This window comes from Phascolarctos cinereus, unplaced genomic scaffold, assembly GCF_003287225.1.
Source record: "Phascolarctos cinereus isolate Bilbo 61053 unplaced genomic scaffold, phaCin_HiC Scaffold_9;HRSCAF=440, whole genome shotgun sequence".
NCBI classification, from domain to species: domain Eukaryota; kingdom Metazoa; phylum Chordata; class Mammalia; order Diprotodontia; family Phascolarctidae; genus Phascolarctos; species Phascolarctos cinereus.
Genome location: NW_027556402.1, coordinates 17,421,592 through 17,444,345, shown reverse-complemented (window position 1 = coordinate 17,444,345; position 22,754 = coordinate 17,421,592). Strand labels below are relative to the sequence as shown.

Genomic DNA, 22,754 nt, shown 5'->3' with positions numbered 1-22,754 from the left:
AGTGTCTTTAAAAATGCAAGAATTTAAATGTAAAAATTAAAAAAAATTTGCATTCTTGTCCAGTTTAAAATATTACCTATATTTAATTTATTTAGAAAACAGAAATGTATTCTTTAATAAAGTGTCTTGAATTTGATTTATGGCCTCTATCTACATGAATTTGATCTGATTTCAAAATTGGAATTTTGAATGCTGCTGTTTAATCCGTTCAACATATAATCTTCCATTGTATATTTAGATGGATAAATGAGATGCTTATATAATTGAAATTGTTATTTTTGTGAAAAATAATTGTACAAAACATTTTTGTGTCATACTGTATATTGTATGACTGTTTCATGATATTTTTTGTTTTGAAAAAATTGGTTATGAGCCATTTTCCTGATTTTTTTTCTACTTATTCCTTTAGTAGTTGGCCATCCTAATTTATATTTCCAATGGCTAAGCAGAGTTTTCACATAAGATGCAATATGTAGGATTATTTTATCTATATAGAATATTATTGTAATATTTTTCGTTACCTTTAGTAAGTTCACTAAGAGGAGATATCTGTAATTATATGCTCGCTATATTTAACTTAATATTTTGCAGTATTTAAATCAGTTAAAGTGTTGTTGGTTTTTTAAAGGAAAAGTCATCTCTTGAACAAATATAGCTTTCAATTAATTGGGATATTGTGTTTGTTTATTAAAGGAGCTAATATCAATGCACAGACGGAAGAAACCCAAGAAACTGCCTTGACGTTGGCTTGCTGTGGAGGTTTCCTTGAAGTAGCAGACTTTCTAATTAAGGCAGGAGCTGACATCGAATTGGGCTGTTCTACGCCTTTGATGGAAGCTGCTCAAGAGGGCCATTTGGAGTTAGTCAAATACTTACTAGCAGCAGGTAGGAATTTAAAAAAAATTATGGTATTGTATGTATGTATGTGTGTATGGATGGGTGTATGCATGTATATGGTTTATTTCAGGGAAAATCTTGTAATAGGTTATCTTACTCAAAATTTTACAACATCCTTGTATACTAAGCATATATTACATAAATTATTTTCTCCATATTTATGTGTATTATAGATTAAGTGGTGACTACTGTAGTATCAGAAATCATAGAACAAATAATTGTGGTTTTTAGCAAGCTTTATTTTCAGAAAAAGGAAGCTGTAAAAACTTTTAAATAATCAAATCATTTGCCCTTTCATCTATGAGAATGGGGCTTGTCTATAGAAAATTTGACTGTATTTTATATATTTACTTTATTTTAGATGGTAGTAAAATCTGTTGTTTATTGTTGCTTCAGGAGCAAATGTACATGCAACAACAGCAACAGGAGACACAGCATTGACATATGCTTGTGAAAATGGGCATACTGATGTAGCAGATGTGTTACTTCAGGCAGGAGCAGATTTGGTAAGCTCTGTTACCTTATTTCAATCCTAATTTGAGAAAGAGAAAAAATAAACTAATTAGAAAATGGATTTAAGTCACAAAATAAAGAAACAAGCATTTACGGTGTACTTTAAGTATGTGCTGGGCACTGAACGAAGTGCTGGGGTTACAGACACAAGCACGCAGAGTAGAGGCTGCTCTCCACGAGCTTATCTTTTGATGGGGGGAAGAAACCTCCCTGTAGTCCAAACAGCACTTCCACCAGTAATCCCTTCTGCAGCATTCTTGAAAAGTGCCAGGGAGGGAAACCTGCCAGTTCCACTTTGGGATACCTCTGATCATTAGGATGTTTTCCCTCTCATTGACTATGAATTTCCTTTGTGCACATTCTGCCTGTTTGTTGTTCCCACTTTTTTCACCTGAAACCAGGCAGAGGAAATTTTTTCTTTGATGTGGCATCCCTTGCAGGTGGCTGTCATGTCCTGATTTTTTTCTTTTGCATATTAAACAATCCCTGTTTGTTCCCGAATGATGGAATTTTAGACCTTTCACCATCTAGGTTGCCCTCCAGATGATCATTGTCCTTCATAAAATGAGGTACCCAGAACTGATCATAGTTCTCTTGATGTGGTTTGATATGGGTAGGGCATGAAAATCTCCTAAATTGTGGATGCTTTTTTAAAATTAATATACATTCTAAGACTTCATTAGTTTTTTGAGTGGTCTTACTACGTTGTTGGTTTTATATATTCTCGGATTTTTTAGGAAAATTCCTTTTTGATCCAGGGTAGTGGGAACAGACAGCCCTTTCATAATGCAAGTAGGCCTTAGTTTTTCCTTGAGGAGTGTTGATTCTTACACTATGTGTGTGATTGGCTCAAGGGGCTAAGGTTTGGGTTAACTTCCGTCTTTTCATGGTATTTTGTGTGCAAAACAGGCCCTGGCACTTCAGGCAGGCTCAGAGGTTTGTCTGGCAGACCACGAGAGGCAGGAGAGAACCTCTCAGCTGAAGCAGTTCCATGTCTTAGGTGCATATATGTGAACGTCATTCCTGTCAGGGGCTGAGTAAATCTTACTTTTTCAGAGTCAGACCAATTCTATTAGCTTGTCAATAGCTTTATAAATCCTAAATGTCAGAAAATCATAGATAATCTATAATGTTAACTGCTAGTGAGGCAACTAGGTCACAGCATGGATATACAGTGCTAGTCTTGGTGTCAGGAAGACCTGAATTCAAATCCAACCCGAAGATACCTACTAGCTGTGTGACCTTGGGCAAGGCACTTAACCTCTGTCCAAATTTCATCAACTGCAAAACAGGAGTAATAGTAGCATCTGCTTCACAGACTTGTTTTAAGGATCAAATGAGATAATATTTACGATGACTTAGCACAGTCCTTGGCACTTAGTACATACTACAGAAATGCTAGCTACTGTTACCATTATTCTTATATCATCATCATTCCTGGCTTTTTGTCATTTGCAGATTTGATAAACATGCCATTTATGTCTTTATCTAATGCAGTTATTTAAAAAATATTAAATAACGTGTAGGGGCAAGAACTCCAAAGGCATCCAGTAACCCTTAGTGAAGTTTAGATGTATTTTATCTGTGTCGTTTCTCTGATTTAGTCTAGTAATCCTGTTTAAGAAATTTTTTTTGAAAGAGCAAATGAAATTAGTCTCTCTTTAACTTCATTTTTTCCCTTAACTTTCTTTTAGAAATTTGAGTTCAGGATTTTCTCTCTGCCCATTAAAAAGGCAAATAATGGGATATCAGTTTTACATATGCAAAGCTGATTTCCATATTAGCCATATAACAAAAGACAAGCGAAAAAAGAGAGTGACAAACTTATACTTCAGTTCACACTTGAGGATTCTGCAAGTTCGCTCTCTGGAGGTAGATAGCATTGTTTCATCATGAGTCTTCTGGATTTGTCTTGGATCATCGTGTTGATCAGAGCAGCCAAGTCTTCACAGTTGATCACCACTGTAGTATTGCTGTTACTGTGAGCAGTGATCTTCAGCTTCTTCTCACTTCACTTTGCATCAGTTCATATAGATCTTGGAACTGTTTTCTAAAACCATCTCCCTCATCATTTCTTGTAGCACAGAATAACTTCATCACAGCCCTGTGCCACAACTTGTGCAGCCATTCCCTAATTGTTGAGCATCTTCTCAATATTCAGTTCTTTTTCACTACAAAAAGAGCTGCTACAAACATTTTTGTACAAATAGGTTCTTTTCGTTGATGTCTTTGGTATATAGACCTAGAAGTAGTATTGCTGGTTTGAAGAGTATCTACAGTTTTGTAGCCCTTTGGGCGAAGTTGCGAATTGTTCCCCAGAATGGTTGGACCAATTTGTTACTTCTTCCTTGCTTCCTTCTGTCCTCCCTTCTTTCTTCTATATATTGATGACTTTAATTTCATCTTTTGAAAGCTGCTTGTTCATGTTCTTTGACCATTTATCAGTTTGGGAATGGCTAGCTCTTTTATAAATTTGACTCAGCTTTCTATGTATTTGACAGATGAGGACATTATTAGAGAAACTCGTAAAAAGAAATTAGGAAAATGTAGTCTTTCTGATTATCTCTTTCAGTTATGTGTATTTCTGCTCTTGCTTTGTCTGAGATCATGATGTCCACCCCAGCTGTCTTCACTTCACCTGAAGCATAATAGACTGCCCCAGCTTTTCATTTCAGCTCTTTCTGTTTCAAGTGTGTCTCTTTAACACAGCATATTGTTGGATTCTAGTTTCCATTCTGCTATCCACTTCACTTCTACAGGTTCCCTTTATCCCTCCTTCCCTCCTCTTTCTTTCTTTCTTTCTTTCTTTCTTTCTTTCTTTCTTTCTTTCTTTCTTTCTTTCTTTCTTTCTTTCTTTCTTTCTTTCTTTCTTTCTTTCTTTCTTCTTTCTTTCTTTCTTTCTTCTTCTTTCTTCCTTCCTTCCTTCCTTCCTTCCCTCCTTCCCTTCTTCCTTCCTCCCTTCCTTCCTTCCTTCCTTCCTTCCTTCCTTCCTTCCTTCCTTCCTTCCCTCCTTCCTTCTTCCTCTTCCTTCCTTCCTTCCTTCCTTCCTTCCTTCCTTCCTTCCTTCCTTCCTTCCTTCCTCTTTTCCTCTCTTCCTCTCTTCCTCTCTTTTCTCTCTCCCTCTCTCCCTCTCCTTACACCCCCACCCACCCATCTACCCCACTGAGTCTGTCATGCTTCTGATCACTGTGAACTTTTGTACATTCCCATTTGGTTTGTTCTTCTTTTGAAGGAGTTCTCTTCTTCATTGAATTTTTGTACATGTTTTACCATTAGGTGAATTGTGTTTTTTCAGATGTTATTTCTTCAGTATTTTTTTATGCCTTTTTTACCAAGAAATTGATTGTTCTATAGCCATCTGTGCCTCTTTTTCCCTCCTCCTTATGCCCCCCCCTTTCTTCTCCTCTTCCTCTCTTGTCTCTCTACTGGGTAAGATAGGTTTCTATACACAACTGAGCATGTGTGCATACAACGCGCACGCACACACACACACACACACACACACACACACACACACACACACACACGCGCACACACAGAGCCACTTATTCTTTCCTCTTTAAACCAATTAAGATTAGAGGGAGGTTCAAGCATTGGTTGTTGTGGTGCTCCCCCACCCCGTTTTCATCCCCATTGCAAAAGTTCTGCAATTTACACCTTCCTTATGTGAGAAAAATTTCCTCATTCTACCTTTCCCTATCCCCTTTTCCCAGTGCATCCCTCTCACTCCTACATTACTTTTTTTTGGAGGTCATCCCAGCAAGATAAAGTTCTTAGGAGTTACATGCATCATCTTTGCATATAGGAATGTAAATTAACTCTTTTTGAGTCTTCCTTTTTTTTTGCCGAGGCAATCTGAATTAAGTGATTTGCCTAGGGTCACACAGCTAGTAAATGTCAAGTGTTTGAAGTCAGAATTGACCTCGACCTCGGGTCCTCCTGACTCTAGTACTGGTGCTCTGTCTACTTCACCACCTACCTGCCTCTTTTGAGTCCCTTGTGATTACTCTTTCATGTTTACCTTCCTATGCTTCTCTTGACTCTTCTGTTTAAATGTCATATTTTCTATTCGGTTCTGGTCTTTTCATCAGGAATGCTTGGAAGTCCTATGTTTTTCATTAGGTGTCCATTTTCCCATTTGAAGCATTTTTACTCAGTTTTGCTGGATAGGTTATTCTTGGCTGTAATCTTAGCTCCTAGCTCCCTTCTCCAGAATATTATATTCTAAGCCCTGTGTTCCTTTTATGTGGAAGTCACTAAGTTTTGTATGATCCTGACTCTGGATCCATGATATTTGAATCGTTTGTTTCTGGCTGCTTGCAGTATTTTCTCCTTGACCTGGAAGCTCTGAAATTTTGCTATAATATTCTTGGGAGTTTTCATTTTTGAATCTCTTAGGAGGTTCCTGATGGATTCTTTCAGTTTCTGTTTTACCTTCTGAATCTAAGATATCAAGGCAGTTTTCTTTAAACTTTCTTGAAATATGGTGTTTAGGCTCTTTTTTTTTTGTTGTTAGGGCAGTTGGAGTTAAGTGACTTGCCCAGAGTCACACAGCTAGTGAGTGTTATGTGGACCGTATTTGAACTCAGGTCCTCCTAACTCCAAGACCAGTGCTCTATCCACTGTGCCATCTAGCTGCCCCAGGCTCTTTTTTAAATCATGACTTTCAGGTAGTCCAATAATTTTAAAATTATCTCTCCATGATCTATTTTCCAGGTCAGTTATTTTTCCACTGAGGTGTTTCACATCTCTATTTTCATTCTTTTGATTTTGTTCTTTTTTTTTTCTTTGGATGTCTTAAGGTGACCTGCCAAATTCTGATTTTTAAGGAATGATTTTCTTCAGTGAATTTTTGTACCTCTTTTGTCAGACTGTTAATTCTCTTTTCGTAATTTTCTTGCATCACTCTCATTTCTTTTCCCAATTTTTCCTCTTCCACCCCTACCTCTTTCTTTAATGCTTGCTGGAATTTTGGGGGGGCTTATGTCCAATTAGCATCTTTCTTTTAGGCTTTGTTTGTGGCTGTTTTAATATTGTCTTCTTTGGAGCTGATTTGTCTCTTGGTCTTCTCTGACACTAGGGTACCTTTTTATGGTCATATTCTTTTTTTGTTGTTTGCTCATTTTTCCAGCCTGCTTCTTGACTTTGCACTTCGTTAAAGTTGGGCTCAGCTTACCTGGGTGTGGACAGGCGCTGTGTCAAACTTTAGGCTTTTTTCTGCTGCCGCTTTCAGAGCCATTTCTGGGATCTGCAAGTTTTTGGTGCTTCCAAGGGGGTGTGATCCTAGAGGAGGTGTGGTCACTGATCTCCATTTCTAAGCTCTGGTCCTTACATTGTTCCCCTGTAGCTGTAGGTGCTAAGGCTCCTCTTGACCCTTAAAGACCCTTAAATTGTGACCAGGGCCCCTGGTCCTTTGTGACTGATCACAAGCACTCATCTCTGCCCTGGAACTGCGTCCCAGAACTGCTTGTGGGCAGTAGAGTTGCCAATCAGTACTAGCCAGACTCAGTGCCGGTAAGGGGTCCTTTGTAATCTCTTTCTGACCAGTTATCTGACCCTTTTACTGTTTCTGGGCTGTCAGCTCCCCAATATGGTACTGCTGCTGTGGCTGCCTCTGAGGCCCACTACTGGTGCTGCAGACCTTTCCTGTGGACCTTCTAATTGTCTTAGGCTGGAAGAATGTCTACCTGTGAGCTTTTGTTGGCTTTCTCGCTCCAAAATTTGATTTGAGGTATTCTTTTAAAGTTTCTTGGAGGGGAGTATTGTGAGTCCTGGCCTGTACTCTGCTGTCTTGGCCCATGAGATTAGGCTTGTATGATCTCTATGAGTGCATACTTACCTCCTAGTACTTTATAGTAATTAACTCAAAATATTCAGCTTTAGTTTTTACCCTATTGCCCCTTAGTCTTAGATCTTTGTATGCAGCTCTGTCTTCTCTCCTGAGCTCAAGTCTTATACCAACAACTACCTTTTTAACATCTGAAATTGCTTGTTCTGTAGCCATGTGTATTCACTATGTCTGAAGTAGAGCTCATGTCTTTCTCTAATCCCTACCATTTCCCCCAGATACACCTTTTTAACTTATTTCTAATTCTGTCGAGTATACCACCATTCTTCCAGGTTCAGAAACATAATCACTTAACTTTTTCAGCCACCTTCTCTCTGTGCTCAGATGGCCTCATCATCATTGTTCACTGTGTCATTACTACTTCTTTGGATATAGCCTTCTGATTAGGCTCCCAGCCTGCCCTGTTTCTCCTTTTCATTACAGCTTCCATCTCTCTGTGAAATCAGCATTTTAAAAGCACATGTCACTTCTTTGCTCTTGCAGATTTGATTTTCTGTTGCCTTTCAGATAAATGTAAACTCCTTGTTTAGGCACTTAGGGAGAGCCTTGCACTATCTGCCTCTTACCTATCTTTCCAGACATTCTGTATTTCTTACTTCATTTACACTGTCTTCCAGCCACACTGGCATACATGAGAATTGCTTTCATATTCCTGTGTGCCTTTTTGCAAGTTATTTCTTGAAATAGATTCCCTCCTCGAATGACTTTCTGAATCTCTTGTCTTCCTTCAGAGTTCAGCTTAAGTGTTACTTCCTGTTGGAAAACCTAGCCTAGTTTTTCACCTCTCCCAGATCCCCCCCTCTTTGCTATCACCCTATTCTTTGCACATGTTGTTTCCCTCCTATAAATAAGCTCTTTGCCGGTAGGGACTAGGAAATTTTTTGTTTTGTTTCCCAGCCACCAAGTTCAATCAATACTTGTTGAATGAATGTTTTGTCTTTATCTGTGTGAATGATGCATTTTCTTGCCCAAGAATGTAAACTCCTTGAAGGTGGGAACAATTTTTCTTTGTATTAGGAGGGCCCAGTACAGTGTAAGTGCTGGCTGAATGAATGAATGAATTGCCTCCTGAATGAACTTGGCAGGGAGAGGTTTTAGGAAATGGGAAACATGGAATTAAGGAAGAAGCTTATACATAAAAAAGAATTGTGTAGTACTAAGGAATAAGATGAATGTATCCATAATTCCTTCTTTCTCTTTTCTCTTCATCCCCCCCCACCCCCAATTCCATTTAAGAACAAAATCCAGATTTATTTTTCAAATTTTTGATGTTAGGGAAAGCTGTTTTAATACCTTTTTAGTATTTTTCTGTTTTAGAAATTATGAGATTATTATTACTTGGTTTATATTCTGTCCATCTGAGGGTGAGGGCACCACAGTGGGTAAAGTTGGAATAAAGAAATGGGGAAAGAGATAAAGAGAACCAAGATGAGAGACAGAAGAATATCATGGTGTGAAAAGCTAATTGTGTAAATGCATTGATTGTTGTTCCCACCACAAGCTATAGGATTCCTTTTGAAGAGAAACTGGAGTTAAAAAATGACATCAGGTTTTTGAGCCCAAGTAACTAGAAACAGATGGATAGGAGAAAATCGGGAGAGGCTTTTAATTAAAGCATTGTTCAGTGTTTAACCTTTATATCGAGCCTTGAATTTAATATTAAATGTATAGGAATAATCCTGTGCTTATATTTTGGTTGTGATTCTTATTAAAAATGACTGTGTAATCACAGGCAATTAGGTGCATTTGATATTTTCTTAATATTCTTTTTAAAACAGGAACATGAATCTGAAGGTGGAAGAACTCCATTAATGAAAGCTGCAAGAGCTGGTCATGTGTGTACTGTTCAGTTTTTGATTAGCAAAGGTGGGTTTTTGTGCTGGTGGAAATCTGTTTAATAAATGTATTTAAATACATGGGACACACTTGCTTCCATATTCGCTGAGAGTGGTAATGGGGTGTGATGGTTATTTAAATTAAAACAAAGCAAGGAGCTTATATAAATGTGTATTTAGTTCCTGGCTTTTGAACTTCCTTGCAGTAGTGTCTGTTCCTCCTGGCAGTTCTGGGTAGTCTTCAAATTGAAAAAGTGGCATATATCTAGGAAGCTAGGTGGCATAGTAGAGGGAGTGTGGTGTGGGCGAATGGGGTTGACAGCTGGATCCATATCAGCAGGTTGTGGTGAGGGTCTGATGGTATAAATGAGACATGCAGCCCTGTTACCCCTCTAGAGATTACAGGGAGTCCCTTGCCTGGCACTCCCTCTGGATTGGTGTTGGCTTTTAAACCCCTTTTCCACCTCTCCTTGTTGACTTGCCCTGTGGCCAGCTCTGGCCTGGCACAAGTGTTGGCCTTTTCTCTTCTTCTCCCCTGTCCTACTGTATCAGAATGCACCCGTTTCTTCCCCTGTTGGGATGCTTCTCAGTTTCTGTGTTGTCACCCTTGTGTTCTTCCCTCCTTTGCCTTAATCTCTCCAGAAGAAAGCACAGTATTCAGGGCAGCCTTTTTTGTTTTTCTTTTGAAGCACATGTGCTTCAGTCCCCAAGGTAACATTGCCTCTAAAGAGAAAAAACGAGAAGGTGAGGTTGTTGGCATGACAACCAAGTGGATGGTGGTGGGCCCTCTGAACCCCCAGAATGAAAAAGGGGGTAAGTCTGAGTCAGGAGTGAGAAGGGCCTCCATGGTCTTCTCAGGGAGGGCTTTTTTTTTTTTCCAATTTAAGAAGATGAGGTTGTCCTGATTCTAAGTCCAACACCTTACCCACTGCGTCACCTAGCCTGGTCTCAATTTGGCCATGGGCTTTTTTTTTTAAACAACTTTTTTTCTTGTCCCAATTTCTCCCCTTTGAATTCATGTTGTTGTCGCTAAGGCTTGGCAAGTATGAAAAGGTGCATTTCCTTTTCCCACCATTTTTATTAGGAGAAATTATGTCAGTCATGTTATATATAAATACTTATCGCTTGGTTTTTAAGTTGGAGACTGCCTGTATTTATCACTTTTTATAGTTGCTGATGAACTTTTTCTCTCATAGTTGGTACATGTCCATGATCTCCTCCTAATCAGTACTTGTAATAATAGCATTATTTTAAAAAACCTGCTATTTTCATCAATTTATCCCATGTAATCTTTGAATTTTATAGCTGAAAGTAGATTTAGTAATTATCAGTTCCAGTTTCATCCTTTGACAGATGAGAAAATTGGGTCCCAAAGGGGTTAATGCATATGTCAAGAGTTTTAAGACTTAAGTATCCATTGCAGTTTGCAGGTAATAAATGTTTGATTAATGTGAGGTAATGCATGGATTTCCAAATAAAGGTATTTTGGAATAATAAAAAGCATGTCCTGGGCTTGGAGTCAGTGAGATCTGTGTTTGGGCATCTGTGTCCTTGTGTAATTCACTTGACTAAGTCTTTGGTGACTGAGAATTTACTACAAATCCAAAAACTAGTTGTAATCACTAAGAGAAAGGAGTTTACACACTGGGAATTCTCCTCACTGATAAAATCACAAATTCTTTTAAAAATTGTTTAATTCATTCTGGACACTCTTCATTACACTCCTTATACCTGGTGACAAGTGACTTCTCTCTGCCGATCAGTTTCCTTCTTTGTATAATGACAGGATTGACTCATATGTTCTCTAAGCTTCCTTTTCAGCTCTTTATTTGTAAGATCTTATGATCCCATATTCTCACGTGTGCTGCTGGTGCTACCACTAAATTATGTATCTGTTATATAGGGGTAAACCCATGGGAATTGAGAGTTAGGAAGCCTTTGATGTACTTTTAGCATTGAAATGATCTTGCTGTGTGCTCCTGAATATTCCAGTTGTCTGTATTTCAGTTTCCTTATTTTTCGTTAGTTCGTTGTTTTAATTGATTTTTGGAACATCTTCTCCCATTTCTGTGACTCCATGAACTCCCGTCTTCACTTTTTTATTCAGATTCCTTTGATTTTTAATCTTTAGCTGAATATCCTTTTTATTTCTTAATTATACTTCTCTAATTCTGGATTTGGAATCAGGAAAGACCTTGATCAAAAATCAAACTACTGTGGCTGAGTAGCTGAAAGCTGATAATGGGCAAGTTCCCTACCCTCACTGAGCCCAGTAACACCTGTGCAACCCTCTTCATAGTCTGACTGAGAATCAAATGAGGTCATGTCTGTCGAGTGCTTCCCCGGCCTCACAGGACTCTGTAAATGTCGGTTACTGTTTGATCTACTAATAAAGCATTCTGAGTATAAATCAAGCTTCATTTGCCCACAGAGATTTTGGATAGTAATTGGAAATTAAATCCTTTCTTAGTTGAATGATGTGTTCAAACTTGTGTCTCTCAGGAGCCAATGTGAACAGGACCACAGCAAACAATGATCATACCGTGTTGTCCCTGGCTTGTGCAGGTGGCCACCTGGCGGTGGTGGAGTTACTCCTGGCTCATGGGGCCGATCCCACGCACAGACTCAAAGTATGTAACTTGGGTGTTTCACAGAGTGTTCGAGATCCTTTATTGTTCTTAATGAAATGGCATCTTCTTGGTTTTGTGAATCTACCCCCTTCTGAAGCCTTTATACACCTTACCAGGAGAATTTTAAAGGCATAAGATAAAATACAAAGGATGGCAACTAATTATTTTTAAATACAGTTATCAAAATGTGTTTTTTAAGAAAAAGTTTATAGGTCAAGAGCTCCAGGTTTAAAATGATTTCATTTTGATAGAGAGAGGTGAATATGCTTCCTTGATTTTTGTTATTTTTGGAGCCATCAACAGCCAAAATAAATCAGTAATTAGAATTAGTCGGTTTTAGTACATAGGTTTGTAAGTACAATTAACCTAAATGTATCTTGAATACATTGAAATCAAAAGCATTGTTACCATTTTCTTGCGGTTTTATTTCATTTTTAAATATGAGAGTATGAGAATGCACATTCTAATAGAGAGTGAGAAAATAAAATTAAGTTTAGTTGTTGACAACTCATAAGAATGAATATGATCACAAAAATGGATATAATGAAATGTATGGGTTGTTAATATTTAAATTTGCGGTGTCGCAAAGCAGTGACTCTTTTTTTATAAAAAGTTTTAGATGAGATAGAACTGTGTCTCAGTTTGTGCTCTTCACAACCAGATTTATCATGATGTCCCATGTCTCACATGTGCCTGTGAAGTAACATTTTACATACTTCCTTTTCCTCCATTGTGCCCATCCGTCTCTCCTTTTAGGATGGTTCAACAATGTTGATAGAAGCAGCTAAAGGTGGCCATACAAGTGTTGTTTGCTATCTTTTGGATTATCCCAATAATTTGCTCTCTGCTCCTCCACCTGACGTCACCCAGTTGACCCCTCCATCCCATGATTTAAATCGGGTAAGAGTCAGAGCTAATGCATTGTGTGTTATTTGATATTCTACAATTGATGGCTATTTTAACCTAAATTAGTTTAATTTTTATTTATATATATTCTTTCTCCAGACTAATTTTCCATTTGCTTTTCAAAAAACATTTACAATTTAGTAATTGTTATATTTTGCTGTTTTTTTAGTTCTACTGTTGTCAAAATAATAACTTCATTAACTCTTCTAATGAATTTGTAGCCCATAAAATTTATTGAAAAGCACAGAGATCTTATAGTGTGTTTTTGCTCAACTTGGAGTCGTAAAGACTTAGATTTGAGCTTCACCCTATGACAGATATGAGCCATGAAACCTTGGGTAGCTCATTGATCTCTCAGTGAGCTAATGTGTATGTAACACCTGTACAGCTTAAAATGCGCTAACGTGTCAGCTGTTATCTGTGTCATTTCATCTGATACCCTGTCATACTCTTCATGTTATCTAGATACAGGTGTAGGAATAAAAGGCGTGTGCTTAATTGATGTATACCATTGTAGGCTCCTCGTGTCCCTGTGCAAGCACTGCCCATGGTGGTCCCGCCGCAGGAGCCTGATAAGCCCCCCGCCACTGTGGCTGCTACACTTCCCATCAGGAGCAAAGGTCAGTTCTTTTTCTGTCAACTCTTTTAAAATGCTTTATAGGTTGAAACCACAGGAATGAAAAAGTAGAATGCTTATTTTTTAAAATGATTTTTCATGCCAAATGGCAGTTGGAAAAACTAAGGTGATTTGGGAGGGCTTTTTTTTTTTTAATAACAAGAAATACTCCTTCTTGAGGCCAAAAGAAAGTGAGAGGGAGAGAGAGAATTTTAAAAAATAGTGAATTTGTGCTAAAATTCCAGCTTGAGGATTTGGTTGCTCTGTACTTATGGGATAGCTCATCCTTCATGCTATTTTGATTAACCATGATTTCCCCCAAATAATTAGTCGTTTATAGTTATCTATAAGGTGCTAGGCTGGGTATGGTTGCTTAAAGCAGTGTCTTCAAATTCTGCAAGGTATTCGATTTAAAAATCTGCATCAGATAGAAATTTTCAAAATGCTGTTTTTGATGCAAATTTCATATTTGGATCAATTATTTCAGACTCACTTGTATTCACTAGAATTTTCCCTTAGATCCATCATCTGACTTAAAGTTAGGATCTTGTACATATGTTTCTAAGTCCCGTTCTCCTCTCCTCTCCCCAATATTTCAACTATTAGTTTGAAATTGCTTTTATTTTTAAAAAGTTTTACCTAAACAAGTGTTGTGGGCTTTTTTTTTAAGTGCGAGGATGGTTGTGTTCTTTTTTTTTTCCTCTTACCAATATGACTATTACATATTCCTTCCACCTGATATTTTCAGTCCTGACTACTATTCTACAGTACTTTTTTCTATTGGTGGGTGTTGCAGGCCATTGATGCCACACCTACAGCCAGGTCACTTTATTGGCCTGACTGTGGATGGGTAGATGACATAGGCCATCCGTCATTGTTTCTTCCAGGGTGGCCACATCCTATTCTCTACTGGTGTGAACATATTTAAATACATCTCCTGATTTTATCAGTCCTGAAACTCCAACAAAGACATTTCAGTTGGATTTAATTTCCCATGACTTTAGTGATTCTGGAACTGTTTTGTGTTTAAAAAGAACCAGATTCTTAAATGTGGAGAGAGGGAAAAAATAATACCTTAAATTAAAGATCCTTATAATGATAATTTCAAAAATAATTTTTTTCCTATACTCTTGAGCAGTATTTTCTTGTTTGCAGTGGAATTTTACTTTCCTTTGTTACCATATTCAGTAGTTTCTCTGGGCCTATTTTCTCATCTCTAAAATGAGGGGGGTTGAACTAGATGGTTTCTAAAGTCCCTTCTAGCTCACAGTCCTGTGATCATATGATTTACACACTTTCAAATTATGGCTTGTTTTGCACCAGTTAGATACCACAAAACTAGATACGGGTTTTCTTGGTTTTTCACTTATATAATCCTTCAGTAATCTTGAAGTGAATTTCTAAAGTATGTATATAATCCATATATCTCTTGAATTGATGATACAGTAGAAGGTGCTATTTGCTTATAATCACATACAGTACCTCTCCACCTTCTGTGGGTTTGATCCGCCACTAAAGTCCTCCCCGATGCCTCCTCGTGGCATTGAGGCCACCCCGGGCTCTCGAAGGCTGTGCCAGTGGAGCACAAGCTCTGTCAGGTCCTACCAAGCTGGAAAGCCTTCAAGGATGGTCTGGGGATAGATTGTTTATCTGTCACCCGAGGACCAGCCTAGTTAAGTTTGGAAAGACTCATCACCAGATAGTTGGCCATGAGGTGATGGATTGTTTTTTGGCCACAACAACTCATGAAAATCTTCTAAGAGGTAGAGAGGGTTGCGATCTGCATCGGTGGAGGGTGTACCCACACCAATGAAATCATGGATCCTTGAAGTATGGATTTGCTAACTTGGTGCATAACTGTTGGCACTAAGCCTCCCAACAGTAACTCTGTAATGAGGATGCCATTCATGTGCACTTCTGAGGGGGTTTCTTTTTCACACAGCTGCTTCTAAACAAAAGTCCAGCAGCCATTTGCCAGCTAACAGCCAGGATGTACAGGGTCACATCACCAATCAGTCTCCCGAGAGCATTGTAGAAGAGGCTCAGGGCAAGTTAACAGAACTGGAACAGAGGATAAAAGAAGCCATAGAAAAGAATGCCCAGCTGCAGTCCTTGGAGCTGGCTCATGCCGACCAACTTACCAAGGAGAAGATCGAGGAGCTGAACAAGACAAGAGAGGAGCAAATTCAGAAGAAACAAAAGATTTTGGAGGAGCTGCAGAAAGTGGAACGAGAGTTACAACTGAAAACACAACAGCAGCTAAAAAAGCAGTACCTAGAGGTGAAAGCTCAAAGAATTCAGCTCCAGCAGCAGCAGCAGCAGCAGCAATCTTGTCAACACCTGGGACTCCTGACTCCGGTTGGAGTTGGAGAACAGCTTTCAGAGGGAGACTATGCCCGGTTACAGCCAGTGGATCCCATCTTGTTTAAAGATGACCCCCAGCAGAGTGCTGCTCAGATGGGCTTTACACCAATCCAACCTTTGGCGATGCCCCAAGCTTTGCCTCTGGCAACAGGTTCCCTACCTCCAGGGTCCATCACAAATCTTACAGAACTGCAAGGAGTTATAGTTGGACAGCCCGTACTGGGCCAAGCACAGTTGACAGGGCTGGGTCAAGGAATTCTGACAGAAACCCAACAAGGGTTAATGGTAGCCAGCCCTGCTCAGACCCTCAATGACACGCTGGATGACATCATGGCAGGTGGGTTTATATTGTTATGAGCAGGTATACAGTATGGTTTGCGTAAGGCACAAAGTAAGGGTATGCCAGAATTGTTCCAATTACCAGACTTGAAGGCTGTCTCTGGACTTTTGACCCTTGTACCTCAGTAGACGTAGTGGCACTGTGTCAGAAGTCCTCAGAAAGAAACTCAGATGGTAATAGGCCAAAGTATAGTATAGGCCCATTGCTGCTTTAGCTCTGTTTTAAAGAAAGTAAGTTGGAATACAAAGGACTCCTGCTTGTTTGTGTGACTGGGTGGGCAGGCAGGCAGGGTTTTGTTTTTGTTTTTTTGACTGTTTTAAGTGCTCTTTCCTTAATTATTAGAGACAAGGTGTTGTCTTTTACGTTTGCATTTGCATCAACAAACTAGGAAATCTTTTAAGATATTCCAAGCACAGCTTCCCAATTGGTTGGATGCTATGTAGACTTAAGCTTATTTGTGAGCAGGAATATTTTGGTATAGAGTTCTAGGCTTCAGAAGAGAAAAACCTTTTACCTTGATCTATTTCAAAATGGGTGATGTGTACCACATCCTGTGTACACAATTATAGGGTACCTCTCTCACCACAACACAGAAATTTGTGTCCCCACAGCATCAGTAATGGAATTTTACTGTTTTTCATAGTGAAAAAATGATTCATTGACAATTTAATATAACTCTTGTATTTTAGTCACTCCTGGAATATATACCATTTGTAAATAAAACCTTTTCAGAGGATTGTCTCAATTCTCTTAAGTTTTAAATGAGTTAACATGTGTAAAGCACTTTGCAAACCTTAAAGCACTGTACCTTTGCTGACTCACTGCTTAAGACCGAAATTTCGAAAAAGTTCAGCATCAGGAAAGCAAAATAGCATTCTTGAGTGCTAGGGACATAAAAGAGTCAAGTTCTATCCTCTTTAGAAGAATAATTAAGCTTTTAAAGAATGATTATAAAAAATAAGGCACCATTTAAGGGACCATTCAAATAGTTGAATAATTTTTAGAAACACTTTCACGTAATATTTTTTCCTTAAGGTAAAATGTATATAAGTTTCTATGGCTAAATTGGTATGTCTTGCCAGAGTAATTTGTTGTTAGTAAAACATCATTTAACTAGTCCTGTAAATTCATAGCAGAAATATACACTAAGCTTTTTAGTGAAAGTCCACAGAATAATTTTTTTTAAAAATATGATCTATAGTAAGAAGGATTTGTTTCCTGTCCAGTTGCAAAATATGAAATATGCTTTAAATGTCAGTGTAAACCTGTATTACCTCCTTAGTCACTCTGAACTGTGAATGTCAGGATTTAAAATACAAAGTAGTTTGAATATTTTTGTAATTTTGAACAAAAATTCACAAAGTGAAAATAATCTACAAATGTTACTTTGGTATTTCACCCCTCAGTTCAACTAGTAATGTATAGAGTATAAATCTTTTAATTATTTTGCATGTTATAGGTTTCAATAAATCTATATTCTATAATGTTAGGAAAAAGAAATTGCATAGTCCTGAGAATGACATACTAACTTGTAGCTACACTTGCATATTAGTGTGTGTTAGAAATTGGAGTGATGTCCCAACGTTTTTTAAGTTAGATTGAGTGGGGAATTTAGCCAGATGTGGTGGTGCACACCTATAGTCCTCAGTGCTGAGGAGCTCTGCTATGTCTTTTGGATGTCGTGAGCTATGCATTAATATAATGAGCCCGTAGAACCAGGGAGACCACCAGATTGCTTACGGAATGGCAGTGGGCTTTGAAGGGCTCCTGTTCTTTAGGCCTGGACAAGAGAGGAGATCCAGTTTAAATAAATCAATATATATTTATTAGTGTAAATATGTAATATATAAATATAATTTTATCATGGAATTTAGTTTTTAAAAATATAACTCAAATTCTTTAAAAGTTCATCTAAGGATGCTAATTATACTCAGGATTTGTATTAGAACCTAAAGAAACTTGTCCAAAGTATTCATAATTAGTTTTCACATATCCAGGTCAAGAAAGGATAAAGTTGTAGATAAGTTAAAACTATAAATGTTTTTTAAAAATTATATTTGATTTTTTTTTTTGCCCATATAATCATACGTTGCTCATTAAGTTTACAGGTGCCAGCAATGGCCTGGAACTTGTGCATTTTAAATTCTAGCCAGAATCACAATAGAAACAAAAGCCTTTACAGTAAAATTGGGATAATTCAGTAGGCCACTGATTTAGTCTGAAAATAAAAATAGATGAGATACATAAATTTTAAAAGGAACTTAAGATGAACTTTACAGTGTTTTGGGTTTTTTCTGTGAGAGAGAGCATTTTATCCACTTTTGAATTTTAAAATGAGACATGTAATTTTCTCCTCTAAGTCGTTATACAACACGTACACTTAAATTTCTCACTGTGTCCACTTGAAAAAAGAGGGAATGAGGCATAGAACTGGAAGGAAAGATATGTAAAGATTATTCACGCCTCACATACACTTTAGACTTGGTACTTTTTTAGTAAGAGTTTGAATAAAAGGTTCCTGCCTGCCCTCATTTCACTGAAGGAAGCTATGTCCTTCACCATCAGCCACATCTATAGCTCAGCCTCTTGTCTTCTTAAACACTTACCCCTTGCTTTCAGCTAGTGAGGTTCCATCCCACTTCCGATTGCTGGCTAGCCAAACCCTCTCATCCAGCTTTTGGTTATTAATACCTAGCATCCCCACAAAAACCTTCTAACTCATCTCTCCCTCTACCCTCCATTCCACCTATTTGTCTCCCTTATTGATGGAATTTATCTTTGCGTAGTTCACCTACTGTTCATTCTCTCCAAATCCTTTACAGTTCTGCATGAGTGGCACAGACCGTGGATGTGTATGTGTGCATGTGCGCGCGGGTGCTAGCTATCTCCTGTAGCCTGCCTTGGTTGTACTTGTAGTTGTTAACTATGGGGGGATGAAGGTGGCCAGTTTAGAAGCCTTCTTTCATAAACTAGACCAAATAACATTAGCTATAGGGACTTGGCCTACAGGTCAGAGATCCTCCTGCTCTGTTTACTCAAATGATGCAAAAGCTTTATTTAGCAAAATATATTTTAAAAACTAGGAATTTTTTTTTTTAGTAATTTCCTTTTAAAAATTGAAATTTAGATGTTGAATTATATTAGGATGCTTATATCACTGAATAAAATTGTATTTGATCTATTTGAGTTGCTTATTGTATTCCATCATTGTTTATTGCTAGAAACAGTACTAAGCACTTTATTAGTTTGGAAGCACGCTTTTTGTTTTGAACTTTTTGGGGAAAGTTCATTATTAGTCTAGATCTTATTTGCCATACTTTTTTTTTTAAATATTAGATAATCACATTTTTCTAACCTAGAAGTAAAAATGTCAAGGTAGACATGTAATTTTTTCTCTTCATGTTCCCAGATCAGCTCATTTGGATCCCTGAGAATCTCTTTATTCTTATTCAGATAATTTTTCCATTGTCCTTTAAGTAGGCTTAAAACTGTATATTTACATAATGTGTATTGGTACTGATATGGTGCTAGGTATTTTAATAGGCTGAGATTTTTATGTAAAGAAAATCTTTTAAGGAGATCAGTTTTATTCTTTGTACTTGACAGGGTCAAACATTTTTCCCTTTGGTTTCAGATCCATTTTTAAGGAAATATTTCAATTTTTGTTAGAAGAAATAAATTGGCTATTCATTAAAATATTATGCAGTCATAGACTTTTAAAATTAAATAAACAATTATGGTGTTAAAGTGCATTTTGGACCTGGGTTTTAGTTCTTGCTCTTCTACTAAATAGCATTGTGAGTTTAGCCAAGATGGTAGCCCCTTTAATGGGCTTAAGTTGTTCTTTCTGTTAAAATAAGGTTAGACAAGATAATTTCTAAAGTGTCTTTCAAATTTAAAATCCTATAGTTTTATCATATGTGGTCATGTTATTTTTAATGGTGGTGGTGATGTTGAATTACTCATTCAGAAAAATAAAAATGTTTAAAATATCAACATTATGATGTATAATTTGTGTATGTTGAGCACAAGATGTCGTGGCAGTCTTAGAAATAAGTTTGACTTTTTATCTAATTCCTTTGATTAGTCATCAAGCTAGTTTGAAGAAGGAGAAACCAGTGGCACTTCTCATTTAAGTTAATGTTGTCTGTTGGAATGCAGGTGATAGCTGCTTCTCTGAGGAGCATCCGCAGTGCTTTTTAGCAGTGAAAAGTTGGTTCCCATACTTTAACACAATGGAATTTTTAATTGGGGGAAGTGGGGCATGAAAGGAGGGAAGATCTGGGACTGATCTTCACACACCAGGTCCAACAGTGAATTGATGAGAGTAATAGTATGATCATGAGAGCCTAGACTGTATCACCCTTTGAGTTTTCCCAGCTAAGTACTCAAGTTGGGTGTGAAGAAAAGGGCATGGATATATCAGAACCAAAATATACTGAGTATAATCCAAATTTGTTAACTATATGATTATTTTCTGCATTGCTATTCTTGTACATGGTGGAATTTCTGAAATTACTACATAAAAAATGTTCTAAATTATCTCTTGCATGAGAAAACACAAACCTGTCTCAAAGACTAATATTTATCTAAGAACATAAACAGATACTGAATGCCAAAATGCAGACTATTCCATTACCAGTCTTTATCTAAGGGGAAGATCTCATTTTATGAGGGAACCAATGACTTAAAGATTGCTTGGCTATAGAGGACTTCTCCTGAGCAGAATTTATCCTGGCAAAATATTGGTAGTCTTGTAATAGAAATATTAGCAATGACAAAGAATCAATTGTTTTGCTCTTTTACTCTTCCCAGTTTGACTTAAAAGTACCAAAAAGACATAATGACTTTGCTGTTTTTTGATATGAAAAAAAATTCAGTCTTTATGTGTCGCAATTTTAATTTTAGCCACTTAACAAATTCATATGCTCCATTAGACTTTTCATGTCACTGAATGCTAGACTAAGTCAGTCCTAGGTGTGCTTTAGGTAACATAAAGGAGGAGACATTTCCATGAATGTTCACTTTATAATTTTAAATTGCTCCCCAGAATCTAGGAAATAATAAGTGGGATCTGAATGTAGAAATTTTTCTTAAAATTAGTCCAAGTTTTCTGCTAATTTTTACTTACGTTATACTGACAACATTTACCATTACTAAGTGATGTTGTTTTGTTCAACAGCAGTGAGTGGAAGAGCATCTGCAGTGTCCAACACTCCCACCCACAGTATCTCAGCTTCTGTTTCCCAACCTCAGACGCCGACTCCAAGCCCGATCATCTCTCCTTCGGCCATGCTGCCTATCTACCCTGCCATTGATATTGATGCACAGGTGAGGCACCTCAGATCATAAAGGGAATCAGTGGAATCAATTAAATAGTGTTAAAATAGATCTTACCTTTTATTAGTTGATCTATAAAAGTTTAATGTCATTCTTTTTTAAGCATACCATGGGTTAGATAATTCTTACTGTGCACTTAGAAATTAAAGCTCGCAAAAAGCCTAAATGTTTATGGCACTGTCTTTATTAATGTATTTTCTTAAGCCATAGATGATGATATCTAGTCCTATAAAGTAATGCATATGATATACTTAATAAAACCTATCTTAAAAATTCATACTACTACTTTTTCAGCCATATCACAGTGTTTATTGTTATATTCTTGGGTACTAGAAGGTATCAAAAACATTGACCAAATAGCTGCATGGTCTGATGAAAGAAATTTGTACGTCCATTATTTTATAGTATACGAAAGAAAAAAATACATGAGTCGATCTAACCAACATTTATTTGAGAACATATTATGTACCATGAGCTGTGTTAGGAGTTCTGGGTACAAAGATAACAGTGAAAGAGCCCGTGCCCTCAAAACATCTTACCAATAGGGGGAGACATGTACTTGAATCAATAGATAGAAAATAAATACAAGGTAAAATTTTGGGGGCAGAAGGGGAGCACCAATAGCACTGGGGGATCAGAAGTAATGTTACATATAAGGTGTCAATGAGCAAAGCTTAAAAGGAATGAAGATATTCTAAGAGACAGCCATGAAAGGAGAGACTAGAGTCATGGAGTCCCATTAGAAACATGTGGCAAAACCCAGGTGCAAGATGAAATCCTAAATTAGGGCAATGACCAAATGAGTAAGGGGAAAAGTAGGATGCAACCAATATTTGGCAATTAATTAGATAATTAATGAGAATGAATGAGAAGTCAGACATACCACCTGAGTTGTTGGAAGGATCGCTGTGTCTCCAATAGAAGGAAAGTTCAGCAGGGTGATCAGGGGAGAGGTTAGGGGAGGAAATCATGCATTTCCTTTTGGACTTGTTAAGTTTTGAGATGCCTGCAGGACCTCCATTTGGAAATACCTGGCGCTGTCTATTCAGTGTTTGCACTCGGTGTATAATGTCAAATTTAAAGAAATTAGTCATTTCTTCAATTCATCATTACAATCTGCCTGTAAGTATTTATGATTTCCAACAGGCTCTACTTAGTAAAAGAAGGATACCAGATCTCATGCCATGTAACTGGGCAGAGGATACATTTTCCAACTTCCCTTTCCTGGGTGGTTTAAAAATGATCTTGGATGATACAGTCATGGAATTTAAATGTTGGCAGAAGAAAGTAATGCCCATTACCATCTCTCAAGCTAATAGTGGTCCCTCACTGCTTGTAGACCACCCTCTGCTTCATGGCTGCTTTAGCCTGCGTGCATGCGAGGCTTCTAGGCCAAGCAGTTGCCTGGCGATGGTTTCATTTGGCCCCAGATTGTGGCTGAGATGTTCACGTGCATGGGCCGGTG

The 22,754-nt window shown here is 37.6% G+C and overlaps 1 protein-coding gene across 1 annotated transcript in view; it reads left to right on the top strand.

The window, feature by feature from the left end:
* ANKRD17 (ankyrin repeat domain 17) overlaps nt 1–22,754 on the top strand; it is a 150,348-nt gene that overhangs the window by 80,156 nt on the left and 47,438 nt on the right. The window contains 8 exon segments of the mRNA XM_020988492.2: nt 694–885; nt 1,294–1,403; nt 9,037–9,124; nt 11,596–11,723; nt 12,480–12,623; nt 13,147–13,249; nt 15,188–15,946; nt 21,132–21,280. Of these exon segments, the coding sequence (XP_020844151.1) occupies nt 694–885; nt 1,294–1,403; nt 9,037–9,124; nt 11,596–11,723; nt 12,480–12,623; nt 13,147–13,249; nt 15,188–15,946; nt 21,132–21,280 (1,673 nt within the window).